The 27,225-nt window shown below is 44.2% G+C and overlaps 1 protein-coding gene across 11 annotated transcripts in view; it reads left to right on the forward strand.

The window, feature by feature from the left end:
• The window catches only part of LOC121439069 (oxysterol-binding protein-related protein 6), a 157,077-nt gene that overhangs the window by 65,471 nt on the left and 64,381 nt on the right, over positions 1-27,225 (forward strand). For all 11 annotated transcript variants that reach the window (XM_041639560.1, XM_041639549.1, XM_041639551.1 and 8 more), the window contains exons 2-3: positions 3,624-3,786; positions 19,673-19,922. In XM_041639560.1, coding sequence (XP_041495494.1) covers positions 19,827-19,922 — 96 coding nt within the window. In that variant the 5' untranslated portion in view covers positions 3,624-3,786; positions 19,673-19,826. The remainder of the gene's footprint in view (positions 1-3,623; positions 3,787-19,672; positions 19,923-27,225) is intronic.

The following is a 27,225-nucleotide window of genomic DNA, read 5'->3' on the forward strand; positions in this document are numbered from 1 at the left end:
CGGCTTGAATGAGAAACAAGAAGAGCGGAGGATGTACCAGACAAGAACGCGAGGTCTGGTGGGCAGAACGCAGGCTGTGGGAGGATTAGTCACCGGGCTTGGAGGGATGCTGCCGATCCTTGCCTTCCTGAGTGAGCCACTCCAAGGATTCATTGCCAATTCACCCAAGTCCTCAATGAGAGCTTCCAGAGACTCCTACTTGAGTATCGGTTGCTGTGGGAGCGTTTGTTTGAGTCAGCATTTCAACCTTTAAAGCTTGCACTTAATGAAGGACTCAGGATTGAGGTATCAGGAGCCCTTTTCTGCTCCAGAACATGTTAAATTAGAAGATGATTCATATATATATATATATATATATATATGTATATATATGTATGTATGTATATATATATATATATATATATCTTATTTAACTTTATTCTATGTGCATTGGTGTGAAGCTGTCAGATCCCCTGGAACTGGAGTTACAGACAGTTGTGAGCTGACATGTGGATGCTGGGAATTGAACTCTGGTCCTCTGGAAGAGCAGCCAGTGCTCTTAACTGCTGAGCCATCTCTCCAGCCCTAGAAGATGATTCTTTCGGTCAGTGCAAGTAGGCTTGGTTTTGTTTTCACTCTCTATTGTTGTTTTTAAGCATGGTTCCGTTCTATTCGTGAGAAGAACTATTCCTGTCCCTGCCTCGGGCGCATTTCTTACCTGCAGCTTTAAGAATTAATCTTTAACGTGTGCTCTCACAAGGAACAACCAGACTCAAACTTTATGGGCTTTTCACCTTTGGACTTCCACCCTACACACGGTTTCTATACAAAGTAAATGGGACCCGGGGCAGTTCTTAATTAAGCTCACCACATTGAGCTGCCACGTGGTGAACGACCTTATTTTTAGAAAACAAAAAGAAAGGAAACAAGGCAGGATATTATTCACCTGGGGATTTAGAATGCAGATGTTACTGTATACCTATTCTCTACCTGTCTTCAACAATTAATATCTATAGCCACAATACTCATTAGCTTGTGGCTCTCAGCGATGTTTGTTTATGTCTGAAGTGTGTAATAATTTTTAACCCTGAGTGCTCAGTCCCCTGGAAGGTCACAGCAAAGGTCTACATGAACGTTACTCACAGTTTCAGGACAAGTCAGGACTCCTTAACCTTGGCACTGCATAACAGTGCAAAAGTCTGCTCTTAACAAAATGGACAACAATAGATTCCATTCCTTCTAAGGCACACACAGATGAAAACCTAGCAACTTTGCATTTTGAACTCTGACCTGTGGTGTGTGTGTTGGGGTGTGGTCAGGCTCTCTATGATCTGCTCACTGCTTCCGAGTGTGCACTTGCAGGCGGTGAAGACCAGATATGGACAGAGATAACTCTGAAACCCAAACACCCTCACAGCGGTCGAATAAACCGAAAGCCTGGGAAAGGGAGTTGAGAAAGTAGATGACAGAGCTGGGGACTGTGTTCTGGAGTGAGAATCTAAAGGACGTGTTGGCTAAGATGATAGGAGGAGAAAAGGGAGGAGGTGGTAAAATGTTCCCTGGACCCAGGTCTGTTTTGCTTGAGGACACATATGGAGGTTCTTAGACCCGGGGGGGGGGAGGGCGGGGGCGCAGGGATGGGGGAGCGTAAGGTGCCCGCTGCATTGCCCTGTCTTCTGATGCATTTTAGAGCAGGGATAGAGGTGAGGGTGGGAAACTGTGATTGTGTCCCATGATCCTCTGTTCTTCTTTTCCTTCTCACTTTTCCAATGGCGCAGAATGACTAGGGAGGAGGATGGGGGTCGGTGAGTAAAAAGGCTTCCACATAGCCCAGAAGTCTGACTGTATTACCTCCTTCAGTTTGCACCAACAGTGTGACAGAATCCATCACTGGCAACAGCAAGGAGAAGCGGCCAGTAGACTTTCTACTCTGAAAATTTAGATCTCACCATCTGCCTACAATTAATTATGTGAGACTAAAGGGCATAAATGGGATCCCATGTGCCAGAAAGAAAAAGGTCCATCCTGAGCACCGGTTCACAACCTGGATGGGTGTTAACCGGTCTGTCCACACCATCATCATGAGGGATGGTTACGCTTGCTTAGATCTACAAAATATAGCACCCACCGTAGATTTATTTTTGATTTGAGAGATAGAGAGGAATTTGGAAGAAATACTTTTTTGGCAGAAAGATGTAACTTAACAAAGCAATCACGCTGGTCATACTGGCTCCCTGTAATGCCAGCACTTAGGAAGCTGAGGCAGGAGGATTTCCAGAAGTTCCCGGCCAGTGTAAACTACAGGATAAGATCTGACCTTAACTCCCCTTTAAAATGGAGCAGTCAGTCTGTCCACACTAATCAGGGTGGACAGCTCTCTTTTGCATTTTCAGTAAGTCATGTTAGGAAGCGGATGGCGTACATAGTTTAAAATAATTAAATCTGAGAAATAATTTATTTATATTTATTTACTTACTTATTTTTCCAAGGCAGGGTTTCACTAAGAAACCAAGGTAGACTTCAGAATCGAAACCCTCTTGTCTCAACCTCCCAGGAACTGGGAGTATAGATGCGGACCACAGCATCTGACTTGATGAGTACTTTTAACGCTGTCTCCGTGTGAAGAAATGAGCTTGCTAGAGAGGTCTATGGCTTGAAGGAAAAGCTGCCGTCGTGTTTCAGGGCAGAGAGTAATCAGTGCAGCTTCTGCTTTAGGCCTGACTTTTTCCTTTATTCTTAAAGTAAGCGTTTATTCTCTCATTCTGTGGTTTTCACTTCCTGAGTGATCTATCATGAAAACTAGATTCTGTGGTGGTAAAGTCAGAAGCAGCTCTGTTCTTGAAAGGCCAATTAGAGACGACAACAGGGTCCTGTCGGAGCCATGGAACTGGAGATTTCTGTTCTCATGTGATGAGCCCTCTTTGTGCTTGTCTTCTCTAAAGCACCGCCTGGCATCCACCGTTCATGGGAATGTTGAAGGAACTGTGGCGGGCTGCGTCCCGCCACCTGGCTAGCTTTACCAGAAATAATTACACAGAAGCTGTATTCTTTTAAACACTGCTTGGCCCATTAGTTCTAGCCTCTTATTGGCTAATTCTCACATCTTTGATTAACCCATTTCTAATAATCTGTGTAGCCCACGAGGTGGCTCACCAGGGAAGATCTTAACCTGCGTCTGTGTTGGGTGGGAGAATCATGGCGACTCCCTGACTCTGCTTCTTTCTCCCAGCATTCTGTTCTGTCTACTCTGCCTACCTAATTTTCTGTTCTATCAGGCCAAGCAGTTTTCTTTATTAGTTAACCAATGAAAGCAACAGATAAGATACAAGACCCACCTCCATCATGGGAAAGCTAAGCTTGGTTCCACACAATGTACTTTGTCCTCACTGGAAATACCTGCTGTGTCACGTAGAGGGTTTTCCCTTGAGACTCTGGGCAGAGTGTAATTGGGAATCTGCAATGTGACCGAGCACTGAATTCAGGGTTCTTATCTTTGCATTTGTGTAAGACTGAATGGAGGAGATAAAAGCTGAGGTGCCTGGTACAAACTTTGTCATGCAGAGAGATATTGGGGGGCATCCTCCTGAGAGTGTCTTGAACATTCTTTGGAAATGTCCTGTATGATTGTCATCCCTCTTTTCCAGGTTCTGCTCCCTGCCGGGAAAACAGCTAACGAGGACAATTAAGGCACCACCAGTGCCAACAGACTGGCGGACTGTGTCCCAGGAATAGCAGAAGGCATCTGAGGTCAGTTCACTAAGAAGCTAATGGTGCAGGCAAGCTAGAAGACTTCGACACAAGGCAAAGGTGAGGGTGCAGAATGCACACTTCCTGCAAACGCAGGGCAGACCAGGCAGTGCCAAATGACTCCACATGATGATGACACAGCACCAGGGAACAGGAAGGTGTTTCTTTATACCTCCCTGTTTGACTGCCCTTCAATAACACGTCACAATCCTCATTATGTTTAGTCATCTCAGTGAATGTTCCATTTGACTCCTTTTAAAGGCAAGGACCTAAATGTTCACAAATATTGGCTAACTTCTATATTTCTGCCTACGGTCTCTACATTATGTGGAAACAGGAGCACACTTCACTCCTTGGGAGAGAGGTTGCAGACCTCAACATAAAAATAGCTGTGGTCCCTTTAATCCCAGCACTCGGGAGGCAGAGGCAGGCGGATCTCTGTGAGTTCGAGGCCAGCCTGGTCTACAAGAGCTAGTTCCAGGACAGGAACCAAAAGCTACGGAGAAACCCTGTCTCGAAAAATCAAAAAAAAAAAAAAAAAACCAAAAAACAAAAAATGGCTGTGGTCTTAGCTTTGGTTTCCTTATATGGCTGCATGTAGGCAGCACAGTATGAGCATGCAGGCTTACAGATATTATTATCTGTTTTTCTGTAGTCAGCAGACACTTGGTGGTTCTGGTGTTGCCTGTGAGACTACAGTGATGAGTCCAGAGTCCCCCCATGCTTTATAATCTGCTTGCCATCTTTGCCATCTGCACCTACTACGTTTTCAGCGCCAGGTCATAGATTCCATTTGGCATGGTTGGCCTGGGGTGTTTGGCCTTTGGGATACACTCCTCCTTGTTATCCACATGCCTCTGCCTTCCCATGGGGAAGGCTATGGTGTTAGTAGTCTGGGGGGAGTTTTGCAAGCTGCACCTCCACTACTCACTCTTGCTCTGGGTGCTGATAGAGGCATTGGTAGTGTAGACGTGTGTAATCTGGGGAACAGTCTTCACGAATTCCAATAATACTCCTGTTTTTGCATGGACAGGTCCCTCTTGGGAGTTTGGGAAGCAAGGCTCAGTAATAATTTAGTGGAATCATGTGATGTGAGAAGCTTTCTACTTAGAGCTACATAATTAAGACAACATGGTTTGCAAACTAAAAGGAAGCAGGCCAATTTTTAGGCCATCACTTTCATATATGAAAACTTTTAAAAATCAGTTGGTTTTTAAACCGTATGAACACTCCACACAAAAAGTCAGAAAACCATGAGAATATGCAATGTGATCTCATTACCATCCTAATGATTACTTTCTGATAGTCTTTAGCATTCCATTAATATTTAATCAACGAATCCTACAGATCGATTGGTCCTGCCAGGCACCCCCTTGAAAGCCGTGGCATTGAAGAACTCTGCATTCGTCTTCCGTGAACTCACCTCTGTGGACTGCAGCACAACCGATTGTCTTTATTCGTTGCTGTTATCTCAGCGTTTATTATTTTATATCAGACGCAGGAGCGTCGAGAGTTGTCCCCTTAGGACTTACTAAGCTTGCTTAGAGAGAGGCAAGCTTTTTCCGAGATGAGATGGGCCCACTGATCTTGAGAGCGCCGACTGGCATAGGATGCAGACTGAAGTGCTCTGTTCACGCACTGGTGTGGTCATCTTAAGGTTGGGCACTTTGTGACCTAAGGGTTTCATTGCTTGATTTAATTGTCATGTGGTCAGGGGTACAAAAGCGACTCATTGACCTGGCTTCTCTTTGAATGGCATCTGTAGAGTCCATTTTCTAACTGGCACATCTGTGCCCAAGGGTGATTCACTGCGTGATCGGTCTGCTGTGCCCTTGGCATACGCAACATGTTGGCACTCAGAGGTATTGCCATCAGAATTCGACGTGTACAGTGAGTTGTATTTAATCAATAACTTTCCCCCCACCTTGATCAATATCTTGTCCTAAATTGAAATTTTTTTAGAAGTACTGCTGTTAATTTCATATGGGACCCAACTGTGGGTCTTTGCCATGGAAACATTTTATAACATAAGTTTTTGTTGTTATTGAAGAAGCTCAAATAAAGCTTGCTTTGTTCTCTGGCGCCCTTCAGGTTGCACATGGACATTTGCAGAGGACAGCCTGTTACACCGAGTCACAGTGAACCTTGACGTGCACAGCATGTGCCTACACTCAGTCCCAGCTCCGTACCAGTCGAGAGCATTCCAGAAGCACACTTGAGATGTTAGTTTCTTTGGCCCTGATTTTTGTTGCCAGCGCAGGCTGCTTCAGCTCCTCTTGAGCTCCGGCACTCAACTGTTTTTTTACAAACCTTGGTTCTGTCAGTACCAAATGGATTTTAGAAGCAGTAGCTGAACCTTGGGAATCATTGACGTTTCCTGATCTTTTTGTAGAACCTGATAGGAAATACATCCATCAAAATAAAGAATTCTTAGGGATTTTCGTAAGTGAATGTTATAGGATTTTTTAAAAAATAAAAATAATTACATATTTTTTCTATTGAAAAATCTTGTGGTTCAAAATAACATTATAAAACTATTCAGTTTATATTTTAGATATTTAAAATAGCTTCAAATTAATAATCTTAGCCTTAAGCGACTAATTATTGCACTATTTTTTAGTAGAGAAAGAAGTTAATTGTAAGGTTCGTTTTCTTAAACATTTATTAGCATTATGAGCACTTTCGAAATGCATATATGAAATCAGGAAATGAATTTTTCCTTCAACTTCATTTTGGTGCTAATATTAGATATATTTCTTGGCATTGAGAGTTATTCTTTTAAATCTTTAGTTTGTCAGAGACTTTGAGTTGTTGAAACTCAGTGCATCCTATGCTGGGAATGATGTTTCAGGAGGGGCAGTAGTCTCCTGTGCTCTTGGGATCAGTTTGTGCCATATTGAATGTGTGTGTTAGTGTCCACACTTGCTCATGGGGCACTCCAGGCTGAAGAGTCAATCCCTAAATGCAGCAGAGAATTCCAAAGGTGCCCCCATGTCCATCACCTTTTTTCTTTTTATTTGGGAAATGGATAATTTGTGGTATTTCATCTGGAATGATTGTTTCTTCTTTGGGACAGTCAGGTGATCAAGGGCTTTGATTTCTGGACACATTTATACTGCTTGTCTGTGCGGAAACGGAAGGATTTATAGATGATACAGGCACGAGGAGCCCTTTCTCAGCCCCCTGTCTGCTGTTAATCCCAGAGGTCAGCGGTGGGAGTCAAGTTGACCATAACACCTTGCTCACCCACAGTCTCGTAATCTCCTGGCCTGCTCGTTCTTACAGTGCCTTGTTCTGAATCACAGTAGTGTCCAGTAATCATGAATTTTTCAAATATGTTTTTACAGAAAGAATGACTCATGTTTTAATTATTCTAATTTGGAGCATTATTTAAATTTTATCTCACTGACTTGGTGCATCAAATGAATAAGGCCAGGAAATAGTTTGAGTGAGCCAGCACAACGGCACAGATGGGCTTATGAGAGCTGGCTTTGAAAGCGACGGTGCTGAGTCGTGTTCCTGTAAAGAGTGACGGTGGAGGAGATGACTGCCCGCAATTCTGCTGTGTGTGACTGGGAATAGAAGGTTAACATCTCAGAACTCAGAATCATCTGACGGATTTGTCTTTCATTGTGTGCCATATGTCACCCCTGATACACACACACATAGTTAGACACACACAGAAACACACATAGACACATACACAGACAGACATAAACACAGACACACACAAATAGACAGACAGACAGACACATATACACATAGACAGACATACACACACACACGGACACTTTACTAACCTATGTAAGCATTCATTCATTTCTTAGTTGCCAAAGATAGCTACGTTTCATTCAGTGTCAACCAAGCCCTGTTCTGAACCCTGTGGTGGTGACCCAGGAGCACAGGGGACAAGGCATTAGCTTCTGAGCGTAGATAGGAAGCTGTCACCCGAGTGACGTAACCGTGGAGAAAGTGGAAAGAGTATTGTGCTGGAGCCGAGCAGGTGCGGTGCCTCTTCAGAAGTGATGACAGAATGAAGGACTAAATGGCAACCTGCTGACTAATTCTTCATATGTAATAGATTGGGAAGTGCAGCAGAGTTTACTTCCACAGTAACTGCGGGTTCGGCCTTTGGGTTCATTTTCAAATCCATCTTCCAAACTGCAAACCTCACCCCTCACCACGTCAGCTCCTGAAGAACTGGTGAAATCAGTGTCCTGGAGAAAGGGTACACGATGTAGTCTGGAATATTCTTGAAACTTTTCTGCAAATTCCAAATTGCTCCAAAATAAAACACTTAAAAAGAAAAGTTCTAGTGAAGAAATGCCAACATTTACATCAGATCAAGTACAGGATGCCTCGGGTTTGCATAAATGAAGAAGTCAAATGTACACAGGAAGGCTGGGGGAGAAATGACGGTGGATGTTGGGAGTCTTCTATCACTGAGTTCTAGATTTTGGTTTCATTGCTTATGTTTAGACTAGACTGAGTCTCTTTTTCTGTTTTTTTTTTAAAGCTCTATTTATTGCTGTTTTATGTGCTAGTATGTATGTATGTATGTATATATGTATGTTATTTCAATTACACGTATGCAGTGCCCGAGGCAATGTGGGTACTGGAAACTGAACTCCGTCTTCTCTAAGAGCAGCTAATAAGGTTTTGCCCCTCCCCTCTTTGCAGGGATCTTTTCTGTTGTTATTGTTTTGTGGTTTCTGTTTGTTTGTTTGTTTGTTTGTTTTTTGAGACAGGGTTTCTCATACAGACCAGGCTGGCCTCGAACTCACAGAGATGGGTCTGCCTTTGCCTCCAAGTGTTAGGATTTAAAGGCATGCACCACCACATCCAGCCAGAGTCTCTTTTCCTTAAGCACTCCATTTTAACACTTAATTCTCAGCAATCTAAAGAGTTTACAAATATGATTAATCATTTTTCCTTCTTTTAATATTCAACTAATAGTTTTTCTTTTTTTTTTAAATTTTCTTGTCTTTGAAATCTAATGAATGGAGAAGATAGCTTTTTCAGCAAATAATGTGTGAGTGTCCTAGACAAAATAAGGAGAATTGCTCCTCAATTTATACAGAATAAACTAAAGATAGACGGTTTAGTTAGGGTTTTCTTGCTGTGGAGAGACACCATGACCATGGCAACTCTTATAAAGGAAAAGGTTTAATTGGGCTGATTTCAGGGGTTTAGTTCATTATCATCATGGCGGGAAGCATGGCGGTATGTCGTGCTGGAGGAGGAGCTGAGAATTCTACATATGGATCCACAGGCAACAGGAAGAGACGGCCTTGTGCATCTGAGATAGTACCACGCCCTGTTGGCCACTGGGGACCAGTTTCTCTCAAACCACCGTAGATTACAGATTTAAATGTAAGATTATAAAACCTGGGGCTGGAGAGATAGCTCATTAGTTAAGAACACTGGCTGCTCTTCCAGAGGACCGGGTTCAATCCCCAGCACTCATAGGGCAGCCCCCAACTGTCTGTAACTCCAGTTCCAGAGGATTTGACATCTTCACAACAAAGCATGTAAAAAATAAATAAATTATTTTTTAAAAAATTATAAAACAAGGAAAAATAGAATAAAGTCTTTAGTATATAAGATAATACAAGATCTTAGGCTTTTTCTTAAAAAAAAAAAAACCCTTTTTATCCTTTTGAGTTCTTTATCCAAACAGCAAATAATAATGAAGTTTTCAGGAAAAAAAGAGAATTATTAGCATTCATTTTGACATCATGCCCTAGATTTACTGATTTCGTTTGTATTTTTGCTTGATTTTTCCTACTATCTCGCTTGGTATCTATACTTAGGACAAATGCACTGGTTTATTCCATGAATATTCTTACCTTATAATCACAAATTCCTCCAATTTTTATCCTAATCAAGAGGTTTTTCTTTTTGATAAAATAAGCATCTTTGAACAGGTATATTTTCAGATTTGATGTCAAAGACAGAGGTAAAGGAAGTGGGGCAGTGTTCATCTTGCATTTCAATTCATGCATGATTGGCAGGTTTTTCAAAACCAACCCAATGCTGATTAGAAAAATAGGTTTTTTTCTTTCTTTCTGTGTAACAGCCCTGGCTGTCCTGGAACTAGGAATTCACTCTTGTAAACGAGGCTGTTCTTATATATATTTGTGTGTGTGTGTGCGTGTGTGTGTGCGCGTGCACATGTGTGTACGTGTGTGTGAGTGTGTCTGTGTGTGTGCACGTGTGTGCACGTGCACATGTGTGTATGTGTGTGTGAGTGTGTCTGTGTGTGTGTGCACGTGTGTGTGTGCACATGTGTGTACGTGTGTGTGAGTGTGTCTGTGTGTCTCTGTGTGTGCACGTGTGTGTGTGCACATGTGTGTACGTGTGTGTGAGTGTGTCTGTGTGTCTGTGTGTTTGCGTGTGTGCACATGCCTGCCATAGCACACCTTTGAAGTCACAGGACAAATCTGTAGGAGTCAGTTCTCTCCTTCCACCATGTAAGTCAGACGGCTCAAACTCAGGTTGTCAGGCTTGGCCAGAGGTGCTCTTACCCACTGAGCCATCTCTCTGGTGCTCAGCTCCTGTCTTTCTAAGCACAACTGATGTTTTTAAATTACATTGGAGGAGACAGAGAAATCCAAAATTGGAAAGAATAGTTAAAATCATAAGCCCTTCCATAATTGACTTGCTCACTGTCACACTGTGGGGCCCAACTCTTGGAGTTTTCTGTTTCTAAGTCTGCTTGCTCTGACGCACGGGCATTGCAGGGATGTGCTTAGTGCCCCGTCCATCCTGTGGGTCGCCTACCGACACCTCCTTGTGGGCATATGTGGTGTTTTCTGAGCCCTTTTCATCCTGAGTTCAGCATCAAGTGACATGTCAAGTCGTCCCTGAGTTCTGTCACTCACTGTCTTTGTGACCGGATATCCTCATGGCCAATCAATCCATCATCCTACCATATTATGCTTTCCATTTTTTAATTGATTAAATAAATAAATTCTACTTCTGCCCCCCAAATTCTGTTGCTTTTGTCTTGTCTTCTTCTTGCCCTTACAGGATTTTAACTTAGAAAATAAACTCAATCCCCTTCTACATTGTCAAAGGCAATCTGTAGGTTCAATGTAATTTCCTTAAAGCTCCAATGACATTTGTCACAGAAGGAGAACAGAAGACTTGGGTTGCAGAACAATTCATAGCTGAAAGGACAAGCCTTGAAATGTCACAGCAGCGGGTTTCAAGTCATGACAGAGACAGCAGAGTTGGCACAGAGCAAGATAGTTTAGATTAATGGAATCGAATAAAAGACTGAGATTTGAACCCACAGTGATAGTCATCCTTTTTTATTTTTTTAAACAGTCTCGAACAGGCACCATCTGTGTGATGGATTGAATGGTATTGGCTCCATGGGCTCATATATTTGAATGCTTGGTCTCCAGTTAGTGGAACAGTTTAGGAGGGATTGGGAGGTGTGGCCTTGTTTGAGGAGCAGTGACATTGGGGTCAAGCTTTGGAGTTTCAACAATCCAGGCCATTCCTGCCATTCCTGCCACTCTAGCATCATGCCTGCCTCCCCATCACCACACTCCATGTTACCATATCATGGTGGCCGTAAACTCACCAAATAAATACTCTTTCTTCTTGAAGTTGCCTTTGTCATAGTGCCTTATTATAGCAATAGACAAGTAACTGAGAGACATTCTTCAACAAATGGTGCTGGAAAAACTGGACAGCCACACGAGACCCATATCTCTCACCGAATGATATCACTGACTATGTCACAGAATTGATATGCATATGTCAATTTAGGGTGGATCAGAGCTCACAGTTCTGGGAGGAGAAAATATTTGATGATGAAGGCACAGGCAAGGGTTTCTGGGAAGGACTGCAGTAGCTCAGGAAATGAAGCCTAAATATGCATGGAATTAAAACACTTCTGCACAGCAAAGGAAATGACTAGTCAATGAAGAGACAGCTTCCAGGATCAGGATGGAGGAAAATCCATTCCATCCCTACATCACAGAGAGCATTAATATTGAGACTAAAAGAACTAAAAAAGCCAAACACCAAACAACAACCCGATCAATAAATGGACTAATGAGACAACAGTTCTTAAAAGGTTAAGTCCAGATGACCAATAACTATGTGAAAAACAATGTTCAGCCTTTGTCACTAGCAAAATGCAAATTGGAGCAACATTACGATTCCATTTTAACACAATCAGAATGGCTACCAGTTACAAAACAAACAGTGATAGACGCTGGCAGGGAGGTAGGGAGCCTTGCAAACTGCTGGTGGGAATGCGGCTTGATGCAGCCACTGTAGAAATCATCACGAAGGGTCCGCCATAAAGCACAGGCAGAATGAACATAGGACCTGGCTTCCCGCTGGTAGGTACGCACCCAAAAGACTGTAAGGCCACACACCGCACGGGTGCCTACGTCTCACCAGAGCCATATTCTGGAATCAGCCAGGGTTCCCATCAGTGGCCGAGCGCATAAAGAGAATGCGGTATGTGCACACAGTGAAGCTCCTTCGCCCATAAAGAGTGCAGTTCTGCTTCCTCCAGGGAAGTAGCTTGGACTGGAGAGCATCATCTTGAGTGAATAAATCAGGTAGATCCAGCCAGCCGCAGGACACTTGTAAGCTTATCATTGCAGAGGCAGAGGCAGGAGAAGGGTCACAAGCCCAGGCCAGTCAGGGTTGGATAGCAAAACCCCATTTCAAGTAACCAAAAGATTCAAAACAAAAACAAAAATAAATAAAACAAGAAGACAAATGTTGCATGGTTTCTCTCATTTGTGGTTCCCTGCAGTTCTTCTGAGGTACTGTTTGTGAGCGCACATCAGCGATGTGTCAAATGCAGAAGGGAGGCCTCTAGGTGGAGAAAAGGGGGTGGACTTTGAAAGCAGGAAATGGGAAGGGCATGAATGTCCTCAGAACACGTAGCATACTTGAAAGAAACTGTCTGTAGGATGTGTAAAACCAATGAAAATAATTTAAAAATTTAAGAACCTCAACTGTTATTTGTAGTTTAGCCTTGGAATGAAGCCATTCTGTATTTAACCTGCTAGCTTCACTCCAGTATCTCTATATGAATATTTAAACTACTTCCTTCCTTCTCGTTCCCACAAAATCTCTTGTGTTAAGCCAGTCTTGGAGGTCTCTTGCCCCCTCAGCATCCTCCTTGAGACACGGATCACATGCCCCCCTGAAAAAGAAAGCAGGAGCTTGAACCTTTTGGAGTTAATTTGTTTGTGAATTATAATACTCTGCAAACCTCATACATACAACCTTGTCAAACTATTAGGGCTCCCATTCCTTTACTTTTTGGTGATATTTCAAGTATTTTTGACATTAAGGTAACCTTTATGGGTTTTTATTTGTTGTTGTTTGGTCTGGTTTGGTTTGCTATCTTTAGGGTTTTTATTTCTGTGAAGAGACACGATGACCACGGCAATTCTAATAAAGGAAACATTTAATTGGGATGGCTCGCTTACAGTTTCAGAATTACGGTTACAGTCTGTTGCCATCATGGTGGGTAGGGTGCTGGAGCTGAGAGTCCTACATCTTGCACGCCACAGGAAGTCGACTGAGACACTGGGTGGTATCCTGAGCATAGGCAACCTCATAGCCTGTCCCACAGTGATATGCTTCCTCCAACAACAAGGCCACACCTCCTCATAGGGCCACTCCCTATGAGATTATGGGGGCCAATTACATTCAAACCACCACATTCACTTATTAGGGGTTTTGTTTTGTTGTTTTTGGTTTGGTTTTTTGAGATAGAGTTTCTCTGTGTAACAGCCCTGGCTGTCCTGGAACTTGCTCTGTAGACCAGGCTAGCTTCGAACTCACAGAGATCCACCTGCCTCTGCTTCCCGAGTGCTGGGATTAAAGGCGTGCACTAATAGCACCTGGCTTCTTTGTGGCTTTTATTTGTTTTGTTTTGTTTAGGAGGCACTTGTTTTTTTTTTTTGTGTGTGTGTGTGGTTTTTTTTTTTGTTGTTGTTGTTGTTTAGTTTTTAAGTTTCTGGGACAGAGTCTCACTAGATAATCCCAGGATAGCCCATTCTCTTTTATAGCCTAGGCTAATTTCAAACTAGCAGCAGTCCCTACCTCAATCTCCAAGTGATAGGATTATAGGTATGTGCCATCAAACCGAACATAAAATAATCATAATTAGTGTCGTATTTGGTCATTCTCTTATCTTGTGATGATGTTTGAATCGTATTTCTGAGTTGGGATTTCTTTCTTAATCCATGAGATTTTTTTTAATGTAAAAATAAAACATCAGTGCAAGATATATGTGCTTATGAACAATATAGTGGCATGCATGCTCCCTCACCCCCATCACCGCTATGGCCAATTTTGGGGTATCTCTGAAGCCTGAGCTGAGGAGGGGAACACACAACAGGTTCCTGAGCTCAGCACTGAGTGTGCACAAAGGTTACCGTACCCCAGTTGAATAATCACGAGCCTTAGATACGTGGGTCCCTGCAGTAGACCTCCTAAGCCAGCTCACCTCTCCTTGACCTGACAGTGCACGAGCAGTAATCAAAGCAACCCTCCCACTGGTCCCCCAACTTAGCACTGTAGACACCCTGACACATGCGTACCAATCAGTACAAACCTTGCCATTCTAGAAGGGTGGCTGTTTCTCAAAATTCTGTCCACGAAATGGCCGTGCTTAAGCTGGACAATGGGCCAGTCAATTAGTAGGTGGCAGGTGCCCCAGTTTGGTGCAGCCAGGCCAGTCTATCAGCTGTGTTTGGAAAGAACGGAGGCTATCACATCGTCCCTATTCCTCATGGGTAACTCCGCAGTAGGAAGGATAAAGCCTAGTAAGGCCCCTTGGGTTCCATTAGTAGCCTGGCAGATCTTTTTTTGGGGAAGTTTCCTCTCGGGAAGGTTGAACTTTGTATAGTCTGTTTTCTCAAATGACTTCTGAACAGATAAGAAACCGACGTTTGTAATTCGTTTGGATTACTTAGGGTTATCTTCAAGCATATACGGTAATATCAAAGAAGTGACGTAAGAGTAAGGTTATCTACAGCCAGTGTGTGAGCCCAGTCAGCTGCTTAATGGGTAAAACGGAGGGGCTGGAACGGAGCTGACGTGATAAGCTCAGTCCGTGCCCAGAGTGGTGCTTGTGGCTCGTGACGTAGAACCACGATGACAGAAGTCAGACTGCCCCTTCCCTCAGGGATGCTGTAGAACCACGCCAGATAAACAGAGAGCAGACATGTTTGAAACGTGTGGAAATGGAGGCATGAAACAGGCTGGAGCAACAGTTCTAACGATCGCATGATGAAACCTGGCTGCAAAAATGGTGTAAAATAGTGCCCGGATGTTGTACCAGTCAGCATAGCTGATGGTGGGGAACGTTTCTATGGTGATCGCACACACACATCACATCACATCTTCTAATTACGATTTCAGGCGAAAAGCGTGGCACTGAGTGATTTCCCATTTGCTATCCACTCCCACACTGTTCTCATTTTCCAAATTGGAATTCTAGATCCAGTCCTGGAAGCATCAGTTTTGTGTCCTCTCCCCCACATCCTGGTAGGCGCCGCTCCTGTTGTCTGTGGGACGCTCACCCTGGGTCTCCAGTAGGAATGCGGCCTGGCAGCGTTTGCCATTTTGTATCTGGCTTGTTTCATGTGGCATGTTTCCTTCAGGACTCATCCATTGTGATGGCTATTTATTTATTTTTTTCATTTTATATACCAATCCTAATTCTCCCTCCTTCCTCTCCTCCCACCCTCCCTCCTCCATCCTATCCCCCAACCACTCTTTACGGAGGGCAAGGCTTCTCTGGGGGCTTCAACAAAGACTGGCATGCTAAGTTGAGGCAGGACCAGGCCCCTCCCCACTGCATCAAGGCTGAACAGAGTATCCCACCATAAGAAATGGGCTCCAAAAAGTCACACCCAGGTGAAGTCCTGGTCCCACTGCCAGATGCCCTACAAACAGATCAAGCCACACAACTGTCACCCACATTCAGGGGGTCTAGAGTCCGTGAGCTCCCACCCACTCAGGTCAGCTGTCTCTGGGGTTTTCCCCATCATGGTCTTGACCCTCCTGTTCATATGATCCCTCCTCTCTCTCTTCAACTGAACACCAGGAGTTAGACCCAGTGCTTAGCTGTGGATCACTGCATCTGTTTCCCTCAGTTACTGCATGTAGGTTCCATGATGACAATTAGGGCAGTCACTCATCTGATTATAGGGGCAGGCCAGTTCAGGCACCCTCTCCACCATTGCTAGGAGTCTTAGCTGGGGTCATCCTTGTGGATTCGTGGGAATTCTCCCTAGCACCAGGTTTCTCCCTAACCCCATCATGGCTCCCTCTATCAAGATATCTCTTTCATTGCTCTCCCTCTCTGTCCCTCCCCCTACTCTGACGGCTAGTCTCTGTTCTCAACTGGACTATATCTGAATGAATTACAATCCAGATATGGAGAGCACACCTGTGAGAGATTCTCTGCTTGGTCTGAGGTGGTTTGTGCACTTCTAGTCCAGACCTTTGATCTGGACCTTGAGTCAAGGAGATCTATGCCTTCAATTCAAATCTTGAGGCGGGAAGACACACCTTTAATATGGGCCTCGTCTTCTGACTGAAGTCTGTATAAGGACATAGGAAGCTTTTGTTCTTTGCCTGCTTGCCCCTCCCCTTGCCACCACATCCACTCCTTCACTGGCATCGGAGTCTACTTCCTCAGGATTCCATCATGCTCTGAAGACCAGCTGAGACACCCAGCCTTGTGGGACGGAGCAGCCACTGGGTTCTCAGACTTTTCCCTTCCTAGCCAGCCACTGTTGGATTAGCTGGGCTTCAGCCCGTAAGTCATTCCAATAAAGCCCATATTTACTGCAGGGAGAGATGTTTATTCCGTAAGTTCTATGACCGTAGAGAACCATGCTTGTTAGAATTTCCTTTCTCTTCAAGTCTAAGTAATATCCTGGTCTCTGAATAGAATACTCCCTACTTTTATGTATTCCTTTGTTGGTGGATATTGAGGTTGTTTCTGCGTCTTGGGATTGTTTGTGTGGATATGAGTGTGTGCATGGTATGTTCTCCAGCCTTTAGTTCTTTGGAGCACTTACTTCGAGATGGAATGAATCACACAGTCACCTGTTTACAAACATTTAAGGAATAGTTGAAGCATTTGATTTCTATGGCAGCCGTGCCATTTTTTTATTTCTGCTGGCAGTGTACAAGGGTCACTTTAGGGACATTTTTAACTTTAGTTGACCCAGGAGCTCCAAGTGGAGAATGGTTGTTTTGACAGAAAATTCCTCCTCAAAATAGGGCACCTTCAAGGTCACTGGCTGTCTGAATAGAAATGTGCACAAAATGGACAAGAATTTGTAAATGCTAAGGCCACAGAGCAGAGCTGAAAGCTTTTGCATCCTGTCCTTGTCTGTTAGCGTCATCAGGAACTGTATTTCTCAGGGTTGTTCTTCCTGTTGTAAGGCACACGGTGACGTTACGCAGTCTTCCTTTTTAACATGCCAGAGAGGTCAAAACCCCGATGATGAATGAAAAGTAACAGACTAGTCTTTAAACGTTAGTACTAGCAAAACGACCAGGGGATGGTAACAGAGCGGCCCAAGTCAGCAGGACCCATGGTCAACACGCCAAACAGTCATTGTCCTGTGACCTCACATTAAGCATCACACAGCTTGTTCCTGGGGTCCTCTCAGCCTGCACAGATAACAGTCCTTTGGAAAAGTAAGTTCTTTGTGGGGATGCTAATAGCAAGCAGATGGAAACCAAGCTGAGGACTGCAGCCATTGACTTCCTAGGCCCTATTCTCTCCTCGTTTATATAAAGCGGAGTGTTCCTGTGAACGGGAGTGTGGAGCATGCTCACCTCACACTCGGTCAGTGCCCGCTGCTCTGTCACTGCCTTACCCTCACGTGACAGAGAAGGCTAATGGAATGAGGGGGGTGGTCTCTTAGGATTCTGACCTCAAATTGTTTTATTATTATTACTCAAGCACGGGAGCAGAGTGTGTTTATCTCTCTCTTTCTCTGGTTTTTTGAGACATGATTTCTCTTGTGTACCCCTGGCTGTCATGGAATTCTGTAGACTAGGCTGGCCTCAAACTCTGACATCTACCACAAGCCATATGGGGAGCTGAAGGGATCTGGCTTTCATGAACCATCATCCATGCTGGGATGGGTTGTTGTTGGTTTTTTTCTTTTCTTTCTTTCTTTCTTTCTTTCTTTTTTTTTTTTAGTGATGCAGTTGCTTAGGGTTGTCTGTGCTCCTCCTATATGTAACCCCTCACCCATACTCCTGTATGGAACCCCAATAAACTCAGTGGTTCACTGCATTGAATTTCTATCTGCAATTGGTTCACTATCTGAGATTAGTTGTCCCAGTCTCCCAGGAAAAGCCACACAACACCTTTTGTTTAAAAACATGAGATCCCAAATTCATCGATAACAATAACCTCAAAATTGGATCTTGGGATGCCTTTAGTTCTTTATCCATTATTTTCTTTGGTTTTGACAGCTTTTAAATGTATTCATAATACAATAAGACTGACATGGTTTAATTATGTACAAGTTGCCCTGAAAATGTCGAGTTAAAATAATATATTAGCATTGATACTAATGAAGACAGTGCAGGTGGATGTACTGGGGTGGGGAGGGGAGAAGGAAGAAAGAGCTGGGAACAGGGTGGGGGGAGGGAGGTTGTATATCAGACTAACAGAGGGCCTGAAACTTGGATTGAATTTGTGTCTGAGTAGATATTGGATTAATAGGTTGGCCACTTCAGCCCCATCCCACAGGAGCGCTTGAACACATCGCAAAGCCGCCACACTTTTGGCTCAAGTGTCAGCATCTACTTGTAAAACATCTTGGGCCAGAAAACAAAGTCCTTTGAATCAACGATCTAAATAGCGTTCTCACTTTTCTGCTTCCAGGCACCAGGACTTGGCTTCGGAATCTTGATTCACACTTGGTAGATTGCCTTTGCCGAGCAGATTGGATGATCATCCGCGGTGTGGGCTTTTTTACTGCCTTTTGCCAGTCCGAGCTGAAGCCTTTGCTGTTTGACAAAAGGGCCTCTGGCTCTTTGAATTTATGGCTCACGAAGGCTAATTTTGCTTTAATCTATTCTTCCAGTTTGGACGATAGATGGTTTATTTTTATTTTCTAAGATTTTAAATGTTTTTACGTGTGTGGATGTTTTCCCTGAATGCGTGTTTGTGTGCCGTGTGTGTGCTTGGTGCCCTTGAAGGTCAGAAGAAGGAGCTGGATCCCCTAAAACAGGACTTATAGCCTATCAGTCACCATATGGGTGCTGGAAAATGTACCTGGGTCCTCTGGGAGAGCAGCTCTTTACCTACTGAGCCATTGCTCCCGCTCAGCTAAGCAGTTTTTATTTTAATAGAATAGCAGGGGATTTAAAATCCTGAGACAGGATTACAAGCTTCAGTCACTTAGAGCATCCAGGTTTACAAGGTCAGGAGAGTTCTCTTAACTGTTGAGATTGTTCTTTTTAAATTAATAATTACTTAATTAGGTTAGGGTGGTCAGATTGAACACCAAATTGACCATCCTTGACAAGTGTTCTGAGTTACCTGCCCAACCAAGGGACTGCTATTTCAATTCTTGTCTGTATCTAGGTGATCACTAAGATCCTAATCATAAGATCCTACCACATTCAAATTCACATAATCTGTTACATAACGTTAGAAATTCTAAAAATATAACTATAGACTTATATGAAATTTCCTTACACATATAGAAATTTCAGAATTCATATATGAATCATTTTGTACATTTTTATCATTATCATAACTTGTGCCTTCAGCTTCGATGTCTCTGAGCCCCAGACCTGCGCTTCTAAATGTATATTCTTCCCTTTGTTAATGCAAATTAATTTTACCCTAAATAGAATGATTTTTATTTTCTTTTAAATGACGTGAGCCTTTCTGTTTTGTTTTTAGGTGATTTGGACACCCCAGTAGTAACCTGTGCTTTCCTGGTCCAGTCTGATCTGTGTGAGATGGACTAAAGCTGCCATTTGTCCGGTTCTTCGTCTGGGAGTCGGAAGGAGGATTGGGATGGTCTCACGTGCACACCCCTAGACTAACTGCCGTGATGAGTTCAGACGAGAAGGGCATATCCCCTGCTCATAAAACATCCACTCCGACCCATAGAAGTGCCTCAACGTCCTCCCAGAGGGAAAGCAGGCAGGTAGGAGAACCAGCGCGTTTTTATCATTTTCTGCAGACAGGACCCTGTGTGGATAGCGTGCTATTGCTAACTGAATCTGAAAGTTTGTTGTGAAGTCCTTTAGATCACAGGTCACTCCCCCCCCCCCTTATTTTGTGTAGCCATTCCCAACAGGGCGAAGCTGTTACAGTGGCTTCTCTGCTATTTTATTTTTTACTTTCCTTTGGGGGTGGGGGGGGCTCAGAAAGCAGACCCCAGCATGGAGCAGAGTTCCTCCCAGAGGGCCGGTGTTCTTCTCACGATGGACACCTGGCTATGGAGCCAGTAGCAGGACTGTTACGTTCAGGTCCCTCTTCTTTGGGGAACCCATGAACCCTTGAGAGACTTTCTGTAAGACCAACCGTGCTCGACAAGTCCTAACCTCTGCCAGGCTCCTTGGGATCCGGTCACTGACAATCTCAAGAGTTAGGAGGCAAATGGAATTGTGGTATCTGAGCACCACGAGCATCAAGGACTGAACAGTTTTGAAGGGCAGCAGAGGAAGTAAAGTGTCAGAGCCTATTTATGCTAGAATACACCGTTGTCCCATTGGATCCAGTCTCTAAAACTATCTTTGCAGTCGCTGCATCCGTGTTTGGGGGGCTGCTCTGCTGCCATGGTTATGTGGGGATTCATCACATAAATGCTGGTCGCAGACACAACAGCAGTGTTTCAGCAGACAGGAATAACGGTTATCCATTATGCCTTATGATAGTAATTTGGTTGTATAAGTGGAAATTTACAAGAGCGTTGTCAACTTTTTCATGGTAATTTTCCTTTGTGTGGGTTTTACTTAGTGAAGAGTCTGGCAGGGGCCCTCGCATCTCTGCTCTACTCGCGTTTTAGGTGATGATAACATATTGCCTAATTTAAAGAAATACGTGTATCAATTATCTTTTCTTTCATTTTTATTTGTTTGTTTGCTTGTTTGTTTGTTTTGCTTTTTGACACAGAATCTCACCTGTCTGGCTGGCCTGCAGCTTCCTATGTAGCCCAAGCCAATCTCAAGCCTTCAGCAATTCTGTGCCAGCCTCCAAGTTCTGCAGTTATAGGTGTTAGCTGTGGTGCCAGGCTGTGCGTCAGCTATTAATAGTTCATTGTACGTGCATTTTTAAATGGACAACTCAGATATGGATCCACAGTAGTGGGGATGCGTTTCTGTGGGTGCTTTTGAGAGAACCCCAGCCACTATCCCTCCCAGCATACCCTTGCCGCTTACAGCAAGAATTCCAGGGCAGTCTATGCAAACTGATGATTTTTTTTCTGTGTGTATTTTTCACAGATCCTAACACAGATATTCCTACTACAGCGTCTTGCGGAAGTTTTTAACGCTTGTGCCTCTTGTTACAGTGTTCAAAAGGATACTCACACGCTATCTTGGAAGTTCTTCTGCCGTGAACTAATAACTAAGTCTGCGATTACCTGATGTTGTAATACTGGGTGCAATGCATTTGTAAATTCTCAGAGACTCAGAGTGCTGTGTGTGAAAACGCTTGGTGTTGAACAGCTGCTGCACGCTGAGATGCCCCCTCAGCTGGCCAGTCTACCCTTCCCCTGCTCCTCTGTTCTTTCTATTTATGGATTCTCCATTTTTCCCCCTTGTTCTGAGCATTTTGTCGCATGCCTTTCCTGGTTGCTAAGGAGCAGGGAAGCATGGGCCCAGCTCACCCTGGAGACCTGTGGTAAATAAAAAATGACTGGTGGTGAGTGCTATGGAAACAGCTGTCCTGCCCTGTTGATCTGCCTGCTGCACCTGGGCTCCCAACCCCACATGCAAATGACAGGGACACTGGAGACCCCAGCCTGCCCCAGAGCCTGAAGTTAGAATGGGTGACTCCTGACTGGCTTGTGAGAGGAAAGTCTGCTGACGTGAGAGGGTGTGTAATCGGTCATGAAGATTTTGTTTGCTTTTTTGTTTGTTTGTTTGTTTGTTTTGGACAGAGTCTCACCATGTAGCACGTGCCATTAATTCATCTCAGCATTCTGGGGGCTGAGGCAGGCAAATCTCTATGAGTTTAAGACCAGCCTGGTCTTCATCGTGAGCTCCAGGCTAGCCAAGGCTGCATGGCTAGTATTTTTTAAGGAGACGATTTACTTTTTGTCCCTGTGTATCTCAGCGAGTGGAAACACTTCCCAAGACTTTGTCCTCTGCTACCTTCGCGACTTCTCTTTTGTGTCTGTTCATCTCCCTCAAAGAGGAGAATAATAGTAAGGAATAAAGATCATTCATTTCCCCCCTCACCTCCATCATTGCCTAAAACACAGAACCAATGTAGAGAACTTGGAAGTCTGCCGTATGCTGTGCTGTGGTTTAGTACTTTTATATGCATCTGTGTAGTACAAGGGCACCAGGAAAGTGTGATGAATTAGTCTTCATTCAATCTTCTCTCCCTCCTGATTTGACAGACATCTGTGCTGATACTGCTGTGTTGCACAGTTCAACTCTTCCTTCTCCTAATCACATAGGTGAAGGATATCGTACACGGCAGAGACACAGCAGTGTTTTAACCCACCGTATTTGCTTGTCATTCACAGGTTCTAGGTGCACAGTGCTGATGAGCTGATTAAACATGTCTGCTTAGATGTCCCCCTCTCTGACTGTGACATACAGCAATCTGTGTAAGCCAGTCTGTTGTCAGTGACGCGGGCTCTGTTCTGTGTCTCTCTCCTTGACTGCACCTAAAGTCCCTAGATTAACTCCTTTAGATCATACCCTTCCTTAAGAACATCATTTCCTTTAGTTCCCACCATCAGCTTCCCAGCCCAGACTCTTGTCACCTTTTCCCAGGTCCTGCTGAGGACCCCTGCCTCACTAGCACCTTCAGAACCCCGTCGTTTCAATTTCCCTGAATATGGCAAAGTCATGAAATCATTCGAAGGCTTCCTGTTCCCTACACAAGTAAAGCCAGATTCCCTTATGGGCTGGGTGCCCAGTGGAGACATAGACTGTTTCAGCCCCATTTCACAACATGTACATGGTGTGTTGTGATTCCGAAATCTTCCCCCTCTGTATCTCTGCTTCCTCTTCCCTGAGTGGAGTCCTGTCCCAACCTCCACCTTCTAATGCTTCCTTGGGATCAAGGATGGCTCATGTTAATTCTCACTGACCATTCAAAACCACTTTCCCTGCTCCTTCACTGACCTTGTCATAGATAATATTTAGTATTTTTATATTGTTTACTTTTGATGAGTTGATGTTCCACACTGTGTTGTAAACTTTTCTAAACAGAGGGTATTTTTAAAGACTCACAATGATATTAGTCTTATCTTTTTATTGCAGATTCCCATGCCAGATTTAGTTACCCTCCCCTTTCTTCCCCATGGGTAAATAAAGCAGAACATCTGTGCATGGTGGCACTTGGCTGTCTTTCCTGGTGCTAAGCTATGTAGCACAGCAGATGAAAGACAGAAGACGGGGCGTGATGTGTCGCAGTGCCTGGGATTTCACTAAGTGCTTCTTCGTCCACCGAGGGGGTCAAGGGTCCACTTAGTCCTTAACAAGCTCAAGGGCTTCAGGATGTGCTCCCATGAGAAGTCCTCCTGGACTCTGGTATGAGATGTTAGAACACCTAACATAGTTGCCTGTGTGTGTGTGTGTGTGATCTCACAACGTCCTTACATGCACACGCATGACCCTTCCAGAGGGGCAACAAAGGAGTCGATTAGACGTCAAAGGCTTTCATAAGACAACATGCCCCAAATAAAACTTGTCCCTTGAAGTATATGGAAATAAAACTTATTAAGTAAATTAAGAGTCATGCGGAACATTTCTTTGGTGCTGTGTAGCAATGAATTAAGATGACTGTTAAGTTCTGAAGGAAAACCTGCATTAATCAAACACTTCCTGAATTTAGTTAGATTCTAAAGCTTTTTTCCTAATATTTGGCTAATAAACAATCCATGTTTTTCTTGCACTTATAAACTGGAAGGTATAGGGACACTGTGCCCAGATCCTAAGTGACAACACTGATTCTCTCAGTCGTGGCTCTGGTTTAGACGGGGGCATTTTCTACCTGATCACACATCCTTGTCTGTCAGTTATTCCGGTATTTATTTATATAGACTGCCTGGCTCCTGAAAGATCAGAATTTGTGAACTTTGATCCCGGATGTCAATAGGCCTGTTGCAGTAATATTTAACTTTGTATACATAAGTTTTCGTGTGTGTGTGTGTGTATGTGTGTGTCTGTGTGTCTATGTGTGAACTCGCAGGTGCAGGTACATGTATGTGTGCTTGCGGAGGTCAGAGATCAATGTTGAGTGTCTTTCTTAGTTGTTCTCCATCTTATATTTTGAGACAGGGTCTCTCACTGACCTTGAAGCTCACTGATTGGCCAGAGAGCTTCAGGGATGAGCCTTTGCCTCTGGTCCCCCATCACTGGGATTGCAGACACATGCCGCCACTCCTGGATTTTCCTGCTGGAGGTCTACACTGAGAATTGCACAGCAAGCACCAATCAACCGAGCTGTCTCCCAAGTTTTTATGTTAGTTACTTTTGTTGTCGCTGAAACAAAATCCCTGACAAGAGACAAGGTTAGAGGATAAGGGGACACAGTCTATCATAGGGGTAGATATGGCGATAGGGATGCGGGGCCACTGGTGACATTGCATCTGCAGCCAGAAAGTAGGCCTTCCTCTTCAGTTCATCCTCTGGACACCCCCTCATGGGCACACCAGAGGCATGTTCTCTTGGTGAATCTGGGTCCAGCCAGATTGGCAGTGGAGACTAGCCATCACACATGAGCATCCACCATTTCCTATGCGTTAGCAAGAGCCGTGTATTTCATAATCAGCCAGAACCCTTTCGGTTGTGCCCACTGGTGATGCTTGAGGCCATCCCAGCAATGAGTCTACGTATTGGTAGAACTGGTTGGCAATAGACTGATAGCCACCTCAGCATCTGTGGTCTGTGGGAAAAGGGTCCTAGAACTAAATATCTGGTGTACAAGGTTTTTGTAGCAAGTTTTCTCCTTGGACAGACATATTGAGAAGAACATCTCCCAGCTTATCTTGACTGAATTGGCAGATGTCCCTGCTAAGTCTCTGGAGCATCTTCAGCGAGATGACCAGGGTTCATCTTTGAAACACAGGATGCTTCTTTTACGAATAGCAAACCTCTTTCTGCCTTTGAGTGGTGCAAAATATAATGTTATCTCAAACTTTAAAAAAAAATTTTCTCATTTTGAAACATTTCATATTTGTGTTTGTCTTTGTGGCTGCATGGTATGAAGGTGTGTGTGCGGGTATATGTGTATGTATGTGTGAATGCATGCATGTGTGTACGTGTGTAGGCCAGAGATCAATCCCTGGTGTTTTCCTCAGGAGCCAAGTATGTCGATTTTTGAGACAAGGTCTCTCCCTGGAACCCGGGGCTCGCTGATTAGGCTGGCTGGCTGGCCTGTGGGCCCCAGGGATCTGCCTGTCTCTGCCTCCCAGCACTGAGATTAAGAGTGCACATGGCCCTGCTCGGCTTCTTAGGCAGGCGTTGGGGAATCAATGCAGGTCATCGTCATAATTGTGCAGCAAATGCTTTACCAACTGAGCCATTTCCAGCCCCCAGTGGTCTAATTGTGTGAGGAAAAGTGACACATATTCCCAATTTTATACCTAACCTGAGGTTTAGACCACCTCAAGTCTTATCCACGGGGAGCAGAATAATATGAATTTTTACATCTCTGTACAATCCAGTGGGCCCCCAAAGATGTGCAGGTTGACCCTGGAATCCATGTCAGGGTAGAAAAATCCTGAACCTGATTTGAAAATCTGGACTGTCCTTTCCTGAGTAATATGAAAGACTAAATCTTTAGTGTTCAGTGTTAATAAATTCTTGACTTTATTCCAATTTAAATTTAGCCTTTTGGGAATCCCAAAGGTTTTGTCTGGAGTTCACTTTTCAGGATTTAGGACCAGTATCAATAAGAAAGTACTATTTCTGTCTGTGGTCACACTGCCCTGATATATTTTAGTCTCTTCTGATCTTGGACATTAAGATGGGTCACTCCTTGTTAGTATTGGTTAAGGGAGGAAAACAGTTCCTTCACGGCAGTCCATTCTCCAGCCAAGATTTGATGTAAGATCCTTTTACGAATGGGACGTTCTGGAAGTGTTAGGCAGAGCTATGAGTAGATAAGAACCCAGCAGCAGCCACTGATCCTCTATGAACACTCACTGCGGAAGGCTGGCCGTGAGTACCTTTTCCAGAGAACTAAAATACGGCAGTAAGAGCCCACAGCTAGCACGTGAGGAGGACAGGGTTTGCTCTCTGCCTGTTCCTGCAGGCCCTGTCCTGGCCACTGCACTGTTTGATCTATTTATCACAAAGTCAGTCAGGCTGGACACCCAACGGGAGGGCCTTCTGGGTACTTAGAGGAGAACTCTGCAAAGCAGAATCTGTCAGTCACTTCTGCGTTAGTATTGCTCCTCACGTTGCCCCCTGAGCATCCGTGCTGATGTCCGTACATTCTCTGACCAAGTAAACTGTAAACCCAATGCTACCCAAAACAATCTTCCTGCACCCATAGCTGTTCTCGTGAACGACATGTTACTTGCTGAGTCATCTGTATATTTATTGCATATATTGACTTTGGAAGGCAAAGTTTTGATCGTTTGTTTACTACTAACTCCAACTAGCCTTTTTTTCCCCATTGGAAGTAATGAACAGCCCCTCACCCCGCCCCCCCCCAACCTTCTTGTCACCGCTTGGAGATCCCCGCCGCTGTCATTTTCTGTTTACAGCACGCACTCAGTACATATGACAAGTGCCGAAACAGAGACCACTGGAAAGAAATTTGACACCTGGCGCTTAGCCACTCATTACCCACAGATGACTGAGAAATCATCGTTAGGGGTGAGAGTCTGCTGTTCCTGGGGTGCCTGCAGGGGCCCTCTGGTTTACTAGGCCTGCCTTCATCCATTCAGGGACCCCCGCCCCCAGCTTGCTGGGTTTGAATGGCATTTTTACAGCGGCAAATCCGTCTGTCAGATTCAAGCTTAACACAGCTCATTAGAGTCGTAGGCAGAACACCAAGTAGATGATGTTAGTGAGTCCCAGAGGGCCCCTTGCACTGTAGACGGTTGGAAAGGCCCTAGAAATCTGTCGTTCCCTGGAGTCTGTTATTCTCTGGGGTTTGGAAGTCAGAATATATTCTACGGTGTTTCATTAGGACTATCAGACATCCTGTGGAAGGACCCTAAGCCTACAAAACTTTGATTTTAAGGAACAGTGTGAAACTTTTGCATTCTTCACCCCCTCCCTGCTACTCCTAAGTCTAGGTTACAGATGCTG

Source organism: Microtus oregoni, unplaced genomic scaffold (assembly GCF_018167655.1).
Source record: "Microtus oregoni isolate MIOR12 unplaced genomic scaffold, Mior012 000060F_001, whole genome shotgun sequence".
NCBI classification, from domain to species: Eukaryota; Metazoa; Chordata; class Mammalia; order Rodentia; family Cricetidae; genus Microtus; species Microtus oregoni.